The sequence below is a fragment of the Oncorhynchus keta genome, unplaced genomic scaffold, assembly GCF_023373465.1.
Source record: "Oncorhynchus keta strain PuntledgeMale-10-30-2019 unplaced genomic scaffold, Oket_V2 Un_scaffold_3531_pilon_pilon, whole genome shotgun sequence".
Classification (NCBI taxonomy): Eukaryota; Metazoa; Chordata; class Actinopteri; order Salmoniformes; family Salmonidae; genus Oncorhynchus; species Oncorhynchus keta.
In genome coordinates, this window is record NW_026290920.1 from 1,816,215 (window position 1) to 1,834,616 (window position 18,402).

The 18,402-nt window shown below is 45.2% G+C and overlaps 2 protein-coding genes across 2 annotated transcripts; one reads left to right on the forward strand and one right to left on the reverse strand.

Moving 5' to 3' along the window:
• The first annotated feature begins 310 nt into the window (after positions 1–310).
• kbtbd13a (kelch repeat and BTB domain containing 13a) lies at positions 311–4,268 on the forward strand. The gene has a single exon (XM_052515909.1). It carries the CDS (start codon positions 955–957, stop codon positions 2,491–2,493), a length of 1,539 nt encoding a protein of 512 aa, XP_052371869.1. The 5' UTR covers positions 311–954; the 3' UTR covers positions 2,494–4,268.
• Positions 4,269–4,270: 2 nt separating this feature from the next.
• Positions 4,271–18,347, reverse strand: ubap1lb (ubiquitin associated protein 1-like b). The gene is made up of 6 exons (XM_052515910.1): positions 17,830–18,347; positions 14,456–14,609; positions 11,779–12,387; positions 9,616–9,831; positions 5,611–5,712; positions 4,271–5,317 (listed from the first exon to the last, which is right to left on the reverse strand). Exons 2-6 carry the CDS (start codon positions 14,585–14,587, stop codon positions 5,183–5,185), a joined length of 1,194 nt encoding a protein of 397 aa, XP_052371870.1. The 5' UTR covers positions 14,588–14,609; positions 17,830–18,347; the 3' UTR covers positions 4,271–5,182.
• Between the last annotated feature and the right edge of the window lie 55 nt (positions 18,348–18,402).

Consider the following 18,402-nt stretch of genomic DNA (forward strand, 5'->3'; position numbering starts at 1 on the left):
TAACTTCACAGTTAATACTTTGCACATGTTAAAGTATTGCTCGTGTAATAGTCTCAAATCGGACATATTTGAACAGAAAGAACAAAGAAAAGGTACCGTTTGACATACTGGACTTGGTTTCCTCCTTTAACCTTTAATGAATGAGAACTCCACTCCCTCCTCATTCTCTACATTGGTGGCAAAGGTGGTTTCTGGCCTCTTTTGGAAGAGCACCCCTGTTTGTAACGAGGCTTGCATGGAGGACAGAGAGAGGAGTAATTATGTAGCCTTGTGTGTAAACATTTACACTACTTTTATAGGGGGTGAACGATTTATACTACAGTAGGTGAATCCGTCTATGTGCATGTAAGTATTTGCACAGGTGCCACGACTGTATTGGAACAAGGAGTAGCATGCTGTTGTCATGTGCAACAGATCCCTAACAGACAAGGTTACTAAGAATTTAACTGTTTGGAATAATAGTCTCGTATAACAAATGTGACCTCGGGGAACAATCTATTGTTGTCTCTCACCTTTTCCCAACCGCTCCAAGGCCAAGAGTTCTGACATTTCCCGCTGGCACAAACTGTCAGCCTCACAGACAAAGACCAATAAATCATCAGCATAACTGTACTGCTGTGCCCATCCATTGGCCCACCCGCTCCTACTCGACCCTTCTCCCCTTTCCAGCAGGTCAACACTAGATGCCCCTCCGGCTGCATGTCACCATAATGTATGATAACTGTGCCACACGTTGCCTAACAGCTAACTATAGCCTCTGCTATTCTCGTAGCTGTGAAGAGCAATACAAACAGTGGTTACCCTGTCAAGTGCATCTGCTCTGCACAGAGGAGAGGAAAGGGGGGGATTCGGTCTAGCTGCTACTGTACTTCAAGGAAATATCATCATGGATAAAATGTCATGCTAGGACATGAGATATTTTGATCTGACTCAGCACTTAGTCACTCCTGACAAATGCATATGTGCTGTTTGAACACTTCAGTTGAGGTGATGGAGCCAAGCAGCTGCCCTGGCTCAGGGACCGACAGTGACAAGCTTGCCCTCGGCAAGTCTTTGGACTCAGGGATGGACAGCCTGAAAGTGAGAGTTGACGGGAGCGTTTTTGTGGTGAACAAAGCCCTACTCGAGCAGCACTGTGAGTACTTCCGAGCCCTCTTCCAGTCGGGAATGCGGGAATGCCAACAGGATGAGGTCCATCTGCAAGGGCTGAGCGCCCGGGGATTTGTGTTGGCGCTCCGGGTCCTGGACGGGGATCGCCCCATCCTGGGTGGTGACGAGATTGTGGAAGCCATAGAGTGTGCCACCTTTCTACAGGTGGAGTCTGTGACAAAGCACCTGACCAATATCATCAACTCAGAGAACTGCTTGTTGATGTACCACACGGCTGCGACCTACGGTTTATGGGATCTGTCCCATCAAGCTGCTTTATTCATTAAAGACATGTACTCGGACCTGAAGGAAGATGTTGTGAGCACCTTACCAGAAGACCTAGTGGAGTACGTTGAGTCTCTCATCCCCAGTCGGTACGTCACAGTCTGCAGCCACTCTCCTACCGTCGAGCAGCTCCAGGACTGTCAGAGGACGGTCTGCTACCTGGATGACGAAGATAGAGAATGGAAGGTGCTGAGTCACCTACCCCTAAACACAAGCACCACTATGGCAGGTGTGACCATGCTAGACAACAAGCTGTACATTATAGGAGGCGTCCACGACCTCAGCAAGAAAGTTGTGGACTCTGGCTTCTGCTACGACCCAGAGAGTGACTCCTGGTCCACTATTTCGAGTCCCCAGCAGCCACGCTACAACTTTACGTTAGTGGGCCACGAAGGCTGCCTCTACGCCATCGGTGGGGAGTTCGACCGGAAGTCCATGGCGTTGGTGGAGAAGTACAGTGTCTCCACAGCCACCTGGCGCTTCGCCGCTAATCTCCCCTGCAGAGCCGCCAACGTGGCCTCCACCAAAGCCATGAGCCGCATCTTCATCTGCCTCTGGAAACCCAAGGGCGTTACGGAGATCCACGAGTACATCCCTGAGAGGGACCAATGGGTCCTGGTCACCACGCTAGTCCGTGACCAGAGCTATGGCCACTGCATGGTGGGTCACAGGGACAATTTGTATGTCATGCGCAACGGGCCCTGCGAAGACTTCCTGATGTGCGTGATGGACTGCTACAACCTGACTACGGGTCAGTGGACAGCCTTGCCGGGGCAATACGCAAACAGTAAAGGAGCCCTGTTCACATCGGTAGTAAGAGGGGACTCAGTGTTCACCCTCAACCGCATGAGGACCACAGAGTTCGCCGTGGAGGAGCACAGATGGAAAACCAAGAGAGAGACCAAGGGCTTCGGGCGAATCGGCTCCATGTACACATTTCTCATGAGACTGCCCAAGGCCAAGACTGTGGGAAACACTGAGGTGTTGACAGACGGGCTGGAGTTTGGGAATCGGATCGACCACAGACGCAGAGACTCTCTGCTACAATGCTTTGACTGACTTCCTGTGAATAAGTTCAGTCTTTTAATATCTCCTGACAAACCAACAACAGGACAATGAACTAGAATGCTTTGACTGACTTCTTGTGAATAGGTTTGGTATGTTACTTGGGCCACTTTTAGTAGGCAAACATGGAACGTTGCAGAAAGAAATGTCATGAATATAGCTGACGATTCCTTTTTTTACATGTCAGAGAGGCATGTTTGTTCTTCATAGCATATTTCTATCTGAATATTACACAACGTTGTGCCGTTCTGAATGTAATCTTGCGGCGTCTCTCTACAAATCAACAAACGAGCTAAAGATGTAAATGTCAGAGACAACAGTAATTTGTAAACATTAAAGTTTGCTTCATTCATGACAAGTTGGAAACTCAGAACCTCTGAGTAAACATTAATTAACATATTGGTTGATTTGGATACTTTCCAAGTGGGAAATATTAGTTTCCTAGTTTCACATGTCATGAGTGCAGCATATCTTCCAAGAATAATTAAATAGCATTTAAGAAACTCTATAGTAATATTGTCTTCTATAGTTCTTGAGAAATGTGTTGCCTCAAGTAGCCTTCTGGGTAATTTGACTCTGTATCCAAATGTAGTGTACTATAAAGTGTCCTATAATCAATTGATTCATTACATTGAGTTGACACAGCCCTATCAGAGAGCTCTTTCCATGAAAGCCAAACACATGTTCAGCAATGTACATAAAGACTGAAATCCTTTCCTGTTTTTACAACAAACAAACCATTTATAACCCAGGCTCAGGTCCCCAAGGCATTGGTTGCTAGAGAACAGGGTAAGATAAGGCTGGCAGTGTTCACGCTGTACAATAAAACATTTCTGTAACGAGTGCATGTTTGCTGCCGTCTCGGGACACGTATCCCTTGAAGGAGAGATTTGTATTCTCCATGGGATCACCTGTGTAAATACAGGATGATTGGTGAATTCAAATGAATAGATTGTCTTTGGCAGAAGATATGAAATAATTTGTCTTTTTAATTATCAAATCAAACACTGTTCAAATAATGTGTTAATGGGTGAGGAATGTTGCTAATGATGTGCAGATTTTTCCACTTATCAAATTATATTACCATTAATTTCCCCTACAGTTAACAGGCGAAAATCTCCCTTGATAATATAAGAATGGTTCTTTCCCTCATTCTTTAGCCTACAGCAGTGGAGACTGGTGAGGGAGGACGGCTCATAATAATGAATGGAATCAAACAAGTGGAAACCAAGTGTTTGATGTGTTTAAAACCATTCCATATATTCAGTTCCAGACATTACTATCAGACTGTCCTCCCCATTTAAAGTGCCACCAGCCACCACTGGTCTACAGGCTGTTAACAGTCTATGAGTGAAGTTCATTAATAGCAAAGTGATAAAAGAAATGCTCTCTTGACCAAACATAGAGGACCTCTAAAGCTCCCGGTCCATCAGCAGAAGATACACATCTTTAATAGATGCCGACTCTTCCCTTTGCTTGGCTGCTCCCATCTAAGTTCTGCCGTGGCTTTGATAGTCAAATAACAAACCTGTCCTGTGGTAACCCCGTCCATCCGTCCGTCGTCAGCGGGGAAAGCATGGCAAAAATGTGGAAGTGTATCCCACACGTATCAAGACCTAATATGATGTGGGAACCATGAGACATGAGCATGATATTACAAGTATATTGAATTTTGATTCATCAGAAAAAAAAATGTTTGTAACATCTGAAAACAGAAATCTCAATTCTCATACGTATTTGACCTGTACACAATACTTTTGTATCATAGGCAAAAATAAATCAAATGAATACAAAATACATTCAATACATTTTAAAGTGCAAGTTACAGTATGTACAACTTCAAGTGGGTCATTTCAGACAACCTGCCATACAGAAAAAGATTTACAAGCTTCTTTCAGGTTTCGATCTTTTACCCCGTACACACACCCTACAAATACAGAATGACTTACCAGTAACACAGTTTGCATCCCAAATGGCACCCTGTTCCCCATATAGTGCACTACGTTTCAACAGAGCCTATGGGCCCTGGTGAAGAGTAGTGCACTACAAAGGGAATACGGTGCCATTTGGCATGCAACCATAGTCTACTGGATTTTATTTCATTGTATTACAGATCGAACTTAAGTTAAAAATACTACATGACAAATTCTGTGACACTTGAAATTGACAAAGACAATTGACAATGGGCAAATCACATCAAACATTGTCAAAACCTGAAATGTAATAAAACTATGTAATATATCGATTGTCTGTAAATGGTATTGTTTAAGTTTTACTTTTCCTAGAAGGCCACTGTTCATTTCCTGATTTGCTAGAATGTATAGTTTTAGTGTGCTCCAGTCAATCAACATTGTTTCAACATGCAAATTGCAATTTGCAAATGACATACCATTAAAAGGGATAGTTCACTGAAAACTCATCATCATCATCGTTTTTGCTCTGGACTGAAAGTGCTCAATCTTGAAGACTTGACTGGTGACATACACACTTTTTGTGGATTTTATTAACAGTGGACTAATGAACCAAATAGTAAAATATAGTTTGAGTGAACTATCCCTTTAATATGATACATTAGCTAACATAATTGTTTGTAGTAAACAGGCAAGTAAACAGGAACTGTGTTTGTGTTGGTGCATGTATGTCTCCTACAATGTATTTTTCATGGGAGCAGACATTGACCCTGTCATGCCACACGCATCATCAGCTCTTCCAGGGCCCTCTCACGGTGGTTCTCGTGGACTAACAGAACCTCTTTGATAGCGTTCTGCTGGAAGCCCATCTCATTGAACTGAGCCAGCAGGTGAAGAAACTCTTCAGCCTGAGGGGAGAGAGAGGAGAAAGCATCAGATGATAGAGCAGCATTTACAGTTAAAGGGATAGTTCACCCAAATGACATGTTGATTTTCTTACCCTTTTAGCAGTTTATGGATAAGGTAAGACAACACTCCATGTTGGTAAAGAAGCCAATATGTCATTTTGTATTTTGGGTGAACTATTCCTTTAAATCCAGCAGTACAATTCAATTCAAATTGATTTGTGGTTCATTAGAGGAAAGCTGTGAGGTAAACAGAGAATACCAGGATAAATAAATGAATAATCTATGATGTTTACCTTAGTCTCACAGTTCTGGAACATCTCCAGAGCCTCCTCCACCTGAGCCTCGTCGTAGCCCCGCTCACACAGTCTGTCACAGGCCACCAGATAGCGCAGGATCTGCACACAACAAGCACAACACCACAGATTACTACGACTAATAGCATTACTGTCAGTTAGCAGGTAAACAGTTGCCTGGGTAACTGTCTGTCTCTGCGCTCAACAGCAGTCTGAAAGCCAAATATATTCAAGAGACGAGCATTAGACACAAAGCGGCCACATGGTGGACAAGGGCATTGAAGAATACCGCTCCACACCACCACACTGACCTCAACTGACTTGGATATTTCATTTTCATAGTGTCCTTTCCAGCACGGCTTCAGTAACTATGGTGGATGTGTAACCATGTCAGTGCAGTACAGATTGGTAGTGTGAAAATGGTAAATGTTTCAGTGTAACTGAGTATTAACTGATGTGGTTATCGTGAATCTGCCACTGTGCTCTGTGGTGTTCTATATCAATATGTGTGTTATTATGGCAAGAGTCCAATTACGCCTAACACAGCAGTGTACAACAGATTATTATAAAATCAGATCATATTTCTGCAGTGACAACTTGGTCTCGCGCTCTCACACACGCCGCACACACGCACACACACTAGGTGGTTCCATTGACACATTATATATAACAATAATCTAATAGGCCAATCTTGTGCTAATGACATCACTCTGAAAAGGAGAAAAACTGATCTGAGATCAGCGGAGTGAAAGGTAATATGTGTGAGAGCAGCGTGACCCATGGCCCTGCTTTAACATGTTGAGCTGGGAGGGAGAGAGGGGGCAGGGGATTACACTGATTAAATAGGTCATTGATTAAAGAGTTGATCCCTGTTAATGTAACTCTCCAGCTGCCTTCTCTCTTCACTGGGAGAGAGGGAAGCAGATGGAGGAAGAGAGATAGAGAGACGGAAGGAGGAAGGGAAAGAGAGGGAGAAATGCGAGAGAGATGGGAGGAAAGAGAGATGAACGGAGAGGGAGAGAAACAGAAAAGGGAAGAGAGAGGGTTGGGGAAGGATGGAGAGAGAAATAGATAGGAGCAAAAGGGGTGGGCGGTGTAGAGAGAGAGAGAGAAAGAGAGAGAGAGGGGCGGGGGGACATAAGAAAAGAGCTGAACCCTGGCTACAACCTCCACACTGCAGGCTAGGAAACTTTCTAAACCATTTAGCCTAGCTAGCTTTAATGTGTCACTTGATTCATGGTCAAGGACACTGATAAGGCCTTGACCAGAGGCAGCCCCTGAGAGAGAGAGAGAGAGACACGGAGAGAGAGGAGCCAGAGGCAGCCTCTGAGAGAGAGAGAGAGAGAGAGAGGGGGGGAGAGAGAGAGGAGCCAGAGGCAGCCCCTGAGAGAGAGAGAGAGAGAGAGAGAGAGAGAGAGAGAGAGAGAGAGAGAGAGAGAGAGAGAGAGAGAGAGAGAGAGAGAGAAGCCAGAGGCAGCCCCTGAGAGAGAGAGAGAGAGAGAGGCCAGAGGCAGCCCCGAGAGAGAGAGAGAGAGAGAGAGAGAGAGAGAGAGAGAGAGAGAGAGGAGAGAGGCAGCCCCTGAGAGAGAGAGAGAGAGAGAGAGAGAGAGAGAGAGAGAGAGAAGCCAGTGGCAGCACCTGAGAGAGAGAGAGAGAGAGAGAGTGAGAGAGAGAGAGAGAGAGAGGAGCCAGAGGCAGCCCCTGAGAGAGAGAGAGAGCGAGAGAGAGAGGGGGGGAGAGGGAGAGGAGCCAGAGGCAGCCCCTGAGAGAGAGAGAGAGAGAGAGAGAGAGAGAGAGAGAGAGAGAGAGAGAGAGAGAGGAGCCAGAGGCAGCCCCTGAGAGGGAGAGAGAGGGGGGGAGAGAGAGGAGCCAGAGGCAGCCCCTGAGAGAGAGAGAGAGAGAGAGAGAGAGAGAGAGAGAGAGAGAGAGAGAGGAGCCAGAGGCAGCCCCTGAGAGAGAGAGAGAGAGAGAGAGAGAGGGGGGGGAGAGGAGCCAGATGCAGCCCCTGAGAGAGAGAGAGAGAGAGAGGAGCCAGAGGCAGCCCCTGAGAGAGAGAGAGAGAGAGAGAGAGAGAGAGAGAGAGCCAGAGGCAGCCCCTGAGAGAGAGAGAGAGAGAGAGAGAGAGAGAGAGAGAGGAGCCAGAGGCAGCCCCTGAGAGAGAGAGAGAGAGAGAGAGAGAGAGAGAGAGAGAGAGAGAGAAGCCAGTGGCAGCCCCTGAGAGAGAGAGAGAGAGAGGAGCCAGAGGCAGCCCTGAGAGAGAGAGAGAGAGAGAGAGAGAGAGAGAGAGAGAGAGAGAGAGAGAGAGAGAGAGAGAGAGAGAGAGAGAGAGAGAGAGAGAGAGAGAGAAGCCAGAGGCAGCCCCTGAGAGAGAGAGAGAGAGAGAGAGAGAGAGAGAGAGAGAGAGAGAGAGAGAGAGAGAGAGAGAGAGAGAGAGAGAGAGAAGCCAGTGGCAGCCCCTAAGAAGAGAGAGAGAGAGAGAGAGGGGGGGAGAGAGAGAGGAGCCAGAGGCAGCCCCTGAGAGAGAGAGAGAGAGGAGCCAGAGGCAGCCCCTGAGAGAGAGAGAGAGAGAGAGAGAGAGAGAGAGAGAGAGAGAGAGGAGCCAGAGGCAGCCCCTGAGAGAGAGAGAGAGAGAGAGAGAGAGAGAGTGGAGAGAGAGAGAGAGAGAGAGAGAGAGAGAGAGAGAGAAGCCAGTGGCAGCCCCTAAGAGAGAGAGAGAGAGAGAGAGGGGGAGAGAGGAGCCAGAGGGCAGAGAGAGAGAGAGAGAGAGAGAGAGAGAGAGAGAGAGAGAGGAGCCAGAGGCAGCCCCTGAGAGAGAGAGAGAGAGAGAGAGAGAGAGAGAGGAGCCAGAGGCAGCCCCTGAGAGAGAGAGAGAGGAGCCAGAGGCAGCCCCTGAGAGAGAGAGAGAGAGAGAGAGAGAGAGAGAGAGAGAGAGAGAGAGAGAGAGAGAGAGAGAGGAGCCAGAGGCAGCCCCTGAGAGAGAGAGAGAGAGAGAGAGAGAGAGGAGCCAGAGGCAGCCCCTGAGAGAGAGAGAGAGAGAGAGAGGAGCCAGAGGCAGCCCCTGAGAGAGAGAGAGAGAGAGAGAGAGAGAGAGAGAGAGAGAGAGGAGCCAGAGGCAGCCCCTGAGAGAGAGAGAGAGAGAGAGAGAGAGAGAGAGAGAGAGAGAGAGAGGCCCCTGAGAGAGAGAGAGAGAGAGAGAGAGAGAGAGGAGCCAGAGGCAGCCCCTGAGAGAGAGGAGCCAGAGGCAGCCCCTGAGAGAGAGGAGCCAGAGGCAGCCCCTGAGAGAGAGGAGCCAGAGGCAGCCCCTGAAACTATATATGACTCTGCTGAGAACACACATAATACTGAGCAAGTTGTGGAAACTATGGAGTATCTGGTATCTATTTCTAAAATTGTGTTATTTTTTACCCTCCTCCTCTCCCTCTTCATGGGCAAATGACATCAAATACGAGCCGGGCTGCGGGGAGCTAAAACCATATGTTTTGCTCTGTCGTTAAACACTAAAGCCAACTGAGGTAGATAAACACTGTCAGATGGGGTAAAGTTGAGAGTGCTGGCATCATGCCGGCTACGTGGAGTCAATGCTCAGAAATGTGGCACTGTAGCAAATTACACAAACGTGGGGCTTTTGGTTGTATGTATTTGTATTTATTAAGGATCCATTAGAGACTAGACGATGTGGCTGGCAGGATCGGAGAGAGCTCTGTTTCAACTACATTTTATGACAATGTCTTTTTAGGCTAGAACACAATTGGCTGCTACATCATCATATCACTCTGTACGGTGTGTCACTGATGTTATGTAAAAACACACATTGCTGTGGATAAAAGCCCATGTTAAATGTCCATAGTGTTGTTCTGACCCCAGAATTAAACAGAGCACTAGAAAAGACATTGGCATCCCGGTGACACAACTACAGGACGGCCATCTTGGTCAGAGAAACTTTCATTCTAGAAACTGGACAAATTCATGTTTATGAAATGTTTGTGACTGTGTTTTGAGACGGACCTGTTCTGGGCTCTGCTGGCCAGTCTTCTGCAGGGCGATGATGGCGGTGCGGAGGGGATAGCCCCTTTCAGTGATGGCTTGCAGCAGCTCTCTCTCTTCGGGGCTCAGCGCGGACAGCAGCTCCACCGAGGAGTCCAGTACTGACGCGGCATGGGAACCCAGGGGTCGTGAGGTCACCGAGGGAAGGGCCGGCAGGCAGAAGTACGGACTCAGGGACTGCACACACAGGGGGGAAGAGCAGAGAGAGTGTGAGAGAGAGTGAGGGGGAGGCGAGGTGGGGAAACCAACCCCATAAAGGGAGAGGGTTAGCCTGAAACCCTGACTGACTGATGCCTCTCTATGTGCCTGTAGATTTTAGCCTGAAACCCTGACTGACTGATGCCTCTCTATGTGCCTGTAGATTGACAACCTGACTGACAGCCTGTGCGTGGAACTGGCAACATTCACGCAACATGAGTGCAACATTTATAGTGCATGACAGCGCCGAAATGTACACGGCTGGCTAACCTTGAAAGACTGGTTTGCTGAGAAATACATTTCCCTGAGTAATTCCACTCGCTAATCCTGATGAACTAATAATAACTTGAGACGATTCCAAGGACAGACTTTACACTAGCTATATTTAGAGCACACATCCCTCAAAACATTTGAGAAATGTGAATTGGAAAATAACCGTTATATACTCAGGAGGATCTGTTTTCTCTATCAACTAACATACTATATACAATTTGCTTTAGAAAAATATGAATTTCATTAGTTTTTTGTAAAAATGTATTTTACAAATATAGCTAAAAGTTTCAAGTTCATCTGAAATACAATCTATCATATTTCCATTCAACATATCTACTGTATCGGGAGTCCAAGTTGAGCAAATCCCACATGAGCTTGTTGAGCTGTGGTTGGCGTGAGAATACGTCTGATACTTAGTGTGGGGTTTAAATACCTCCATCTTTTTCCAGGCCCATGCTGCTCCGAGGCAGAGCCAGTTATAGAACCGTCACTCTGCCCACTCAGGACATCTGGTTTGGTGCTTTAGTTTTTAAAGACAGCACATGGGAACTAGGAAGTGGGGCCTTGAACTACACAGCCTAGAGAAAATGTTTTTTTAAGAAATGGGAAAACATTCTTACTCATTGATAGAGGCATACCCGGGTGTACCTGAACCCATTCCTACTAATATAAAATAAGGAGATTGATGAATAAAATAGTCTACTATGCTAGATAATTCTGAGCTTCTCAGTTGGACAATGACTAGGCAACAATAATGTAAAGTGGACACTTGGATCCAAAGAGACTGTGGTTTTTGCGTGTGTTGATATTCATGATGGTGTACAGCTACAGAAGGTAACTAACGTTGGTGACAGTGGCTCGGTAAACCCATTCAACCTATGGATTGTTGACCGCTTTCAGGGCAAGAAAACATATCATTTTGTCATTTCGGTGAACTATCCCTTTAACTATCTAACAATACTAATTGATCTATGCATAGTCACTTTACCTCTACCTACATGTACATATTACCTCAATTACCTCAACTAACCGGTGCCCCTGCACATTGACTCTGTACCGGTACCCCCTGTATATAGCCTCGCTATTGTTATTTTACTGCTGCTCTTTAGTTATTTTACTTTTTTTATTTAACTCTTTTTTTCTTAAAACTGCATTGCTGGTTAAGGGTTTGTAAGTAAGCATTTCACTGTAAGGTTTACACCTGTTGTATTCAGCATTTCACTGTAAGGTTTACACCTGTTGTATTCAGCATTTCACTGTAAGGTTTACACCTGTTGTATTCAGCATTTCACTGTAAGGTTTACACCTGTTGTATTCAGCATTTCACTGTAAGGTTTACACCTGTTGTATTCAGCATTTCACTGTAAGGTTTACACCTGTTGTATTCAGCATTTCACTGTAAGGTTTACACCTGTTGTATTCAGCATTTCACTGTAAGGTTTACACCTGTTGTATTCAGCATTTCACTGTAAGGTTTACACCTGTTGTATTCAGCATTTCACTGTAAGGTTTACACCTGTTGTATTCAGCATTTCACTGTAAGGTTTACACCTGTTGTATTCGGCGCATGTGACAAATACAATTGGATTTGATTGTGGGCCTTCAATACCACTTCTCTACTATATTTGTCCTAATAGGAGGTCATGTCCGTACCGGATGTGTTGGCTTGTGGTGTCTGATGGAGGGGATATTCTCTGTGTTGGCCCTGGTCAATGGGTGTCTGGGTAGGGATGAGGAGGACGGTGGCTTGGGTCCTCCTGGGGGGCAGGGGGACCCCTGGATACACTCTCTGGGGGTCTCCAGAACGGACAGCGAGTACTGGCGGAGGTTCTTCCTACGCTGGTAGGTCACCAGACCACTCTGAGAGACAGGTAGGTTCAGGACGTTAGGGGTGCAGGTCTGCCGTGGCTTCCTCACCCCAGGAACACGCTGATCCGACCTGTACCCTGAACCAGACTCCGAGGAACCCTCTCCCGACGAAGAGCACTCCTCTTCCTCCTCGGAGTCGGAGATGACGAACTTAACCCGGGTGCGCATGTCAACCGGGTTCAGGCTGTGGGAACGCTGGCGGGGGTTGGGCTCCCAGAAGTCAGAGCTGTGTCGGCTGGCCAGGCGGCTCTCCTGGGGGCTGCTGAAGAGATGCCAGTAGGGTGGGCTGGAGGGGAGCACCTCGGATGGGGATCTGGGGCCGGGGGGTTGGGGCTGGCTGGGGTAACCTCCCTGGAGGCCCTGGAGCACCCAGTTCTCCAAGCTGAACATGTACTGTTGACAGAGGTGAAGATGGGTTGGTAAATGGTTGATGGGTGGGTGGGTGGATGAATGGAGTGTACTTTAAGAGAACCATTTAATCACGTTATGTCACTAACATATTTTCGAATACCAACCAATCAAATGGCGAACCAATCAAACAATTAATCAGGTAAGCAGTCATTCTAGCAAATGCTTCCTTCTTCCCTCAAAGCGTTTCACATTGTTAACGTGTGTCACGCAATTCATCGACTCACCCACCACCAATGTCTAACACCCACTCGGCTTTCCCTTAGCGATTTAGTCTTTCACTTGGATCACACTTATCCAATATCATGTGATTAAGGGAAGGAAGCGAGGAAGGAAGGATCCAATAAGGCCAAGGACGCAACACAGCAAATGTTTCACTATCAATTTTCCACCTTCATTTTGTCTACATTTATGGCTTTGTTTGCCTTCCCATCAATTTCCCAGACTGTAGGAAATACCCTTACATGTGATGCCCAAAAACCACAAAACCACGACACCACACATCAGATGGAAGCTGTTCTCTCTGTTAACAAGATGAATGAATTGATCCCAATAGAGGTGTGTGTGTGCTTGTGTTTTCAGAATTGTACAAAGGTGCCTGCTTCAGCCCAGACTAGATGTTCTTTCCAAATTGCACCCCTGTTCCTTTTCTATTTCCTGCACTACATATGAAATAGAGTCCCATTTGAGACACAACCTAGGTTCTGTTGGCTTTAGATGGATGAGGCTGTCAAACTCAACTCTCTCCAGAACAGAGGAGGTGAAAATAAAATGTCAACATCAGGCTCCTATAATAATCACACTGGGTTTATGAGATTCTAAACCACTGACTATGGCTTCAGAGTAGTATTAACAATGAGGAGATTATGTATGTGTTGCAGGTGGCTGTCTGTTCCCTATATAGTGTAATACTCTTCACCAGGGCCAATAAGGCTCCCTTCAAAAGTAGTGCACTATATAGGGAATAGGGTGCCATTTGGGATGCATTGTCTGTCTCCCACAAGCTGGAAGAATAAAGAGACTTGCGGTATTTAGATATATTATAGCTTCAAACTGCAAAGCTATGTAGGGAGAACATCGTACACACTCTGTGTGTTGAGGCCACTGTGAATTTGGAAACAAACCTTACTCGAACCCTAACACGATTAAGGAGAAAGCTTGGCTGAGTTTTTGACAACTAAACCGAAGCGACATATTTTCCCTTCTCGGTTAAATACACAAACATTTGACTGTATGGACAATGTTGGTGGTCACTGTGGGATTTAGGTTTGGCGGTGTTGCAGTGGACTGGGTCAAAGGCCACCCAGTATCATAATAGTCCTAATTACACTAAGACAAGAGCAGGAGACGTCAGCCATTTTCCCATGACTTTAACTTCTACTCAGTAAAAGTCGATGACAACATTGGAAAACAGCGTGATTAAAACACCCGTTGTATATCTGTGTTGTATTTTGAGTGTTCGGTTCTGTCTGTGTTGTATTTTGAGTATTAGGTTCTGTCTGTGTTGTATTTTGAGTATTAGGTTCTGTCTGTGTTGTATTTTGAGTGTTAGGTTTTGTCTGTGTTGTATTTTGAGTGTCATGTTCTGTCTGTGTTGTATTTTGAGCATTAGGTTCTGTCTGTGTTGTATTTTGAGTATGATGTTCTGTCTGTGTTGTATTTTGAGTGTTATGTTCTGTCTGTGTTGTATTTTGAGTGTCATGTTCTGTCTGTGTTGTATTTTGAGCATTAGGTTCTGTCTGTGTTGTATTTTGAGTATGATGTTCTGTCTGTGTTGTATTTTGAGTGTTATGTTCTGTCTGTGTTGTATTTTGAGCATTAGGTTCTGTCTGTGTTGTATTTTGAGTGTTATGTTCTGTCTGTGTTGTATTTTGAGTGTTATGTTCTGTCTGTGTTGTATTTTGAGTGTTATGTTCTGTCTGTGTTGTATTTTGAGTGTTATGTTCTATCTGTGTTGATGTTCTAACCATGTGTAGAATGTCATCAAAGCTTTCTGGTGTCATCAACAAATAAATAAATGATAGCCCCCCCTCAATCTCTTACACACACCAACCTCTGTCTCCTGCAGTATGGTGAGATAGTCTGGGACAGTGATGTCTGGGGCAGCAATCAGCTCCACCTCTTCCCTGGGTCCCTCCAGAGATCCCAGAAGGGTCTTAAAAGGAACCTCATCCAAACAGGACATCCTCCTGCTGCTCTTCTGGTCACTGGGGGAGAAGGAGAGATGAGGAGGAGGGAGAGAGGAGGAAGAGGAGGGAAAGTAAGAGAAGGAGAGATGAGGAGTAGCGAGAGGAGGAGGGAGAGAGGAGGAAGAGGAGGAGAAGTAAGAGAAGGAGAGCGGAGGATTGGAGGAAGAGGAGGAGCGATATCAGTTTTCAACAGTCTACTATTGTCAATCATTGTAACCTGGACTCCAGCTGTTCCAGTAACTAGCATATGGTGTTGAGGTCTGGTACCGAGACACAAGTGGGAAGGTGACAAGTGAGCTATATTGCCTCTCCTGAAATAAATAGCCTGGTATCTCTGTCATAATTAGACAGGATTGGATAGGAGACCAAACCAGATTCTCCTCTTGGTTCCCAGAAACGTACACGTTTTCCTTCCTATATCGGTATATTCTGTTACACAATCTAGGAGATGGAAGTCTGGGGGAAGAGGATTAAGGATTATAAGGTACCATGTCTGACTCTCTCAGACGTCAACACCTGATGCTCCTCTCCTATTGGCCGAAGGGGACGGAAAACACACGCACGCAAGGCAGAAAGCAAGCATGCACACACACTGCCGTACGAAAGAAAGAATGCAAACACACACACACTCCAGTAAACCCTCCTTACGCAGACAGGTGTTGTGAGGCTAAAGCATCATCACAACTAAGCCCCTCCACCACCACAGCTGATCATCAACCCCAGTATGTCTGCTACTGTAGAATTAGAATTACTAGAAAGTAAAATAATACCCTATTCTTTATATAGTGCCCTACTTTTTTCTGGTCAAAAGTTGAGCACTATTTAGGGCATATATAAAAGAGTGTGATTTGAGGCGTGGCCAAACAGCTGAAAACAGTCATTGTTGCAAATAATGCATTTTTATGTGGCGCAGAAGTCTGGGCCCGTATTCATAAAACGTCTCAGGATAGAGTACTGATCTAAGATCAGTTTTGCCTTTAAGATCATAATGAATAAGATTAGGCCTATGTGAACAGGCAGGACCTGATCCTAAATTGCTTATGAATATTGGCCCGGATGTGAGAAGCCTTGATTGATCCAACATTCCTAATGGTACACCAATATGGCCACCGATGTACCCACCATGAGATGTTCATTTGAATGGGAATGTCTGCTCCACAGAACCATAATGAGTAGAATGAATGTCCTCATTCAAGTCAATGATGCCACAATGGGTGGACTGGCAGCCATTTTAAAAGTGTATCCATGAGGATGCAGTCAAACTCTGGTTTGAGGGGTTGTACCCATTTTAGCACTACTTGTTTTGATTCTATGGCTGCCCTTCTAGCTTCAGATGGTGCTGGACTAATGACGAGGCTGGAGACCTAAACAGGCATACCGGTTAAGCTTTTTAACTAGTTTTAAAACGCACGAAGAGCGAGACAATGGAAAGTTCAATCACAGTAGACCTACATTGTTCAATATAGTCGTCTGTTTCCATAGTTAAACTGCGTCACTGGAAATGTTTAGTTTTTCAAAATATGTTTTTTTAAGTAGGCCTATCTATCCGTTTTAAATGAATAACCTATTCAGCAAATATTGTTGTATGATTCCAGAGTGGGGAAACACCCTCCATATTGTTTAACACTTGTAGGCCTATTGACTATGCACAAGGGTTCAATAAGTCATCATGAAATAAGATGACAAAGTGGTTTCTTCTACTATATACTATCCTAACAATGAGGGGCTAGTAAAAACTCCAGAAAAAAATCAAAAGCCTAATATCACCCAACAGCAGAAACTACATGAGAAGAACCACTAAACACATAACGAACAATCATGACAGAGGTACTATCATGTCCCCAGAAGAACAATAGTGCCATCACCAGAGGACATTGACTGATGCAATCATCAAGGGTTCAATAAGTCACAGAGTTGCCCAAAAGAAATAAGATGACAACTAGTGGTTTCTTCTACTATATACTATCCACCAGAGGAACAATCACCAGAGGAACAATCATAATCATGAAGTAGGAACAATCATCACCAGAGGAACAATCATCACCAAAAATCATCACCAGAAAGAAGATCATTCCAATCATCACCAGAGGAAAAAAGAGGAACTAATCACCAGAGGCAATCTCACCAGAGGAAATCATCACCAGAGGAACTATCATCACAGACCAGAGGAAATCATCACCCCTATCATCACCAGAGGCCAATCATCACCAGAGGACCAATCATCACCAGAGGAACTATCATCACCAGAGGAACAATCATCACCAGAGGAACAATCATCACCAGAGGAACAATCATCACCAGAGGAACTATCATCACCAGAGGAACTATCATCACCAGAGGAACTATCATCACCAGAGGAACTATCATCACCAGAGGAACAATCATCACCAGAGGAACAATCATCACCAGAGGAACAATCATCACCAGAGGAACAATCATCACCAGAGGAACTATCATCACCAGAGGAACAATCATCACCATCATCACCAGAGGAACAATCATCACCAGAGGAATCTATCATCATCATCACCAGAGGAACTATCATCATCACCAGAGGAACTATCATCACCAGAGGAACAATCATCACCAGAGGAACTATCATCACCAGAGGAACTATCATCACCAGAGGAACTATCATCACCAGAGGAACTATCATCACCAGAGGAACTATCATCACCAGAGGAACAATCATCACCAGAGGAACTATCATCACCAGAGGAACAATCATCACCAGAGGAACAATCATCACCAGAGGAACAATCATCACCAGAGGAACTATCATCACCAGAGGAACTATCATCACCAGAGGAACTATCATCACCAGAGGAACTATCATCACCAGAGGAACTATCATCACCAGAGGAACTATCATCACCAGAGGAACTATCATCACAAGAGGAACTATCATCACCTCTAGAAAAGCATTTGCTCCTCAAACGAAAGCACAAGCATATCAAAACATCTTTATATGAAAAAAACAGTTGGCGTAACATGAGGCATTATCCTCATATTGTGCTACTGACTGTACGTTTGTTTATTCCATGTGTAACTCTGTTTTTGTCGCACTGTTTTGCTTTATCTTGGCCAGGTCGCAGTTGTAAATGATAACTTGTTCTCAGCTGGCCTACCTGGTTAAATAAAGGATAAATCAAATAAAAAATCAAGTAAATACTCAACCAAATCCAAATCATCACAAAAAATGTGCTACTTAAATAATCTGTCAGTTTTTTTAATGTACCTGTACTTGTTTCTGTGAGTAGTCCCTCTTCTCTGTAGTGCTTCTTCCTCTCTCAGGCCTGGGTTACTGATGTCGTGTGTGTTGTTACTGCCTCTCCCAACCTGTTGGTGATTAAGAGCAGTGGGCGTGAGGTCTGAGGACACAGGAGGATTAGCCCTCCTGAACCACTATGCTACTGACATAACTCACTGACTTCAGCTGCTTACCTGCTGCTGCCCAGGCGCATGTCGACTGGAAACACCCAAGGTACACCGCTCCCATTACACCATCACCACACCCCAAATGGTACCCTATTCTGGTATTCCCTATACTGTGCATTATATTACTCCCTCCATTCTTGTGTATTTTAATTATCATGTTACTATTACAATTTTTGTACTAGACATTCAACTGGGTATTCAATTGGTTTGATTAATGAGAAGGCCAACAAGGAGAAGAGTAATCCTTCCATTCCTTCCTTCCTTGGCAGGCCAGGGTGTTAAGAGATTCTCGGTACACCCATGCTGTGTAAAGGTGGTAAACAGAAGGTAGACTGAGGGAAACAGAGATCTCCAAGAGCCAGAGTGTGACGTC

Excerpts from the sequence above, each read along its gene's own strand:
- kbtbd13a (XM_052515909.1), top strand. The coding sequence starts at position 955 with ATGCATATGTGCTGTTTGAACACTTCAGTTGAGGTGATGGAGCCAAGC.
- ubap1lb (XM_052515910.1), bottom strand. The coding sequence starts at position 14,587 with ATGTCCTGTTTGGATGAGGTTCCTTTTAAGACCCTTCTGGGATCTCTG. Across the intron at positions 12,388-14,455 it reads CCATACTGCAGGAGACAGAG|TACATGTTCAGCTTGGAGAA; the intron begins GTTGGTGTGTGT and ends CTCTGTCAACAG. Across the intron at positions 5,713-9,615 it reads GCCAGCAGAGCCCAGAACAG|ATCCTGCGCTATCTGGTGGC; the intron begins GTCCGTCTCAAA and ends TGTTGTGTGCAG.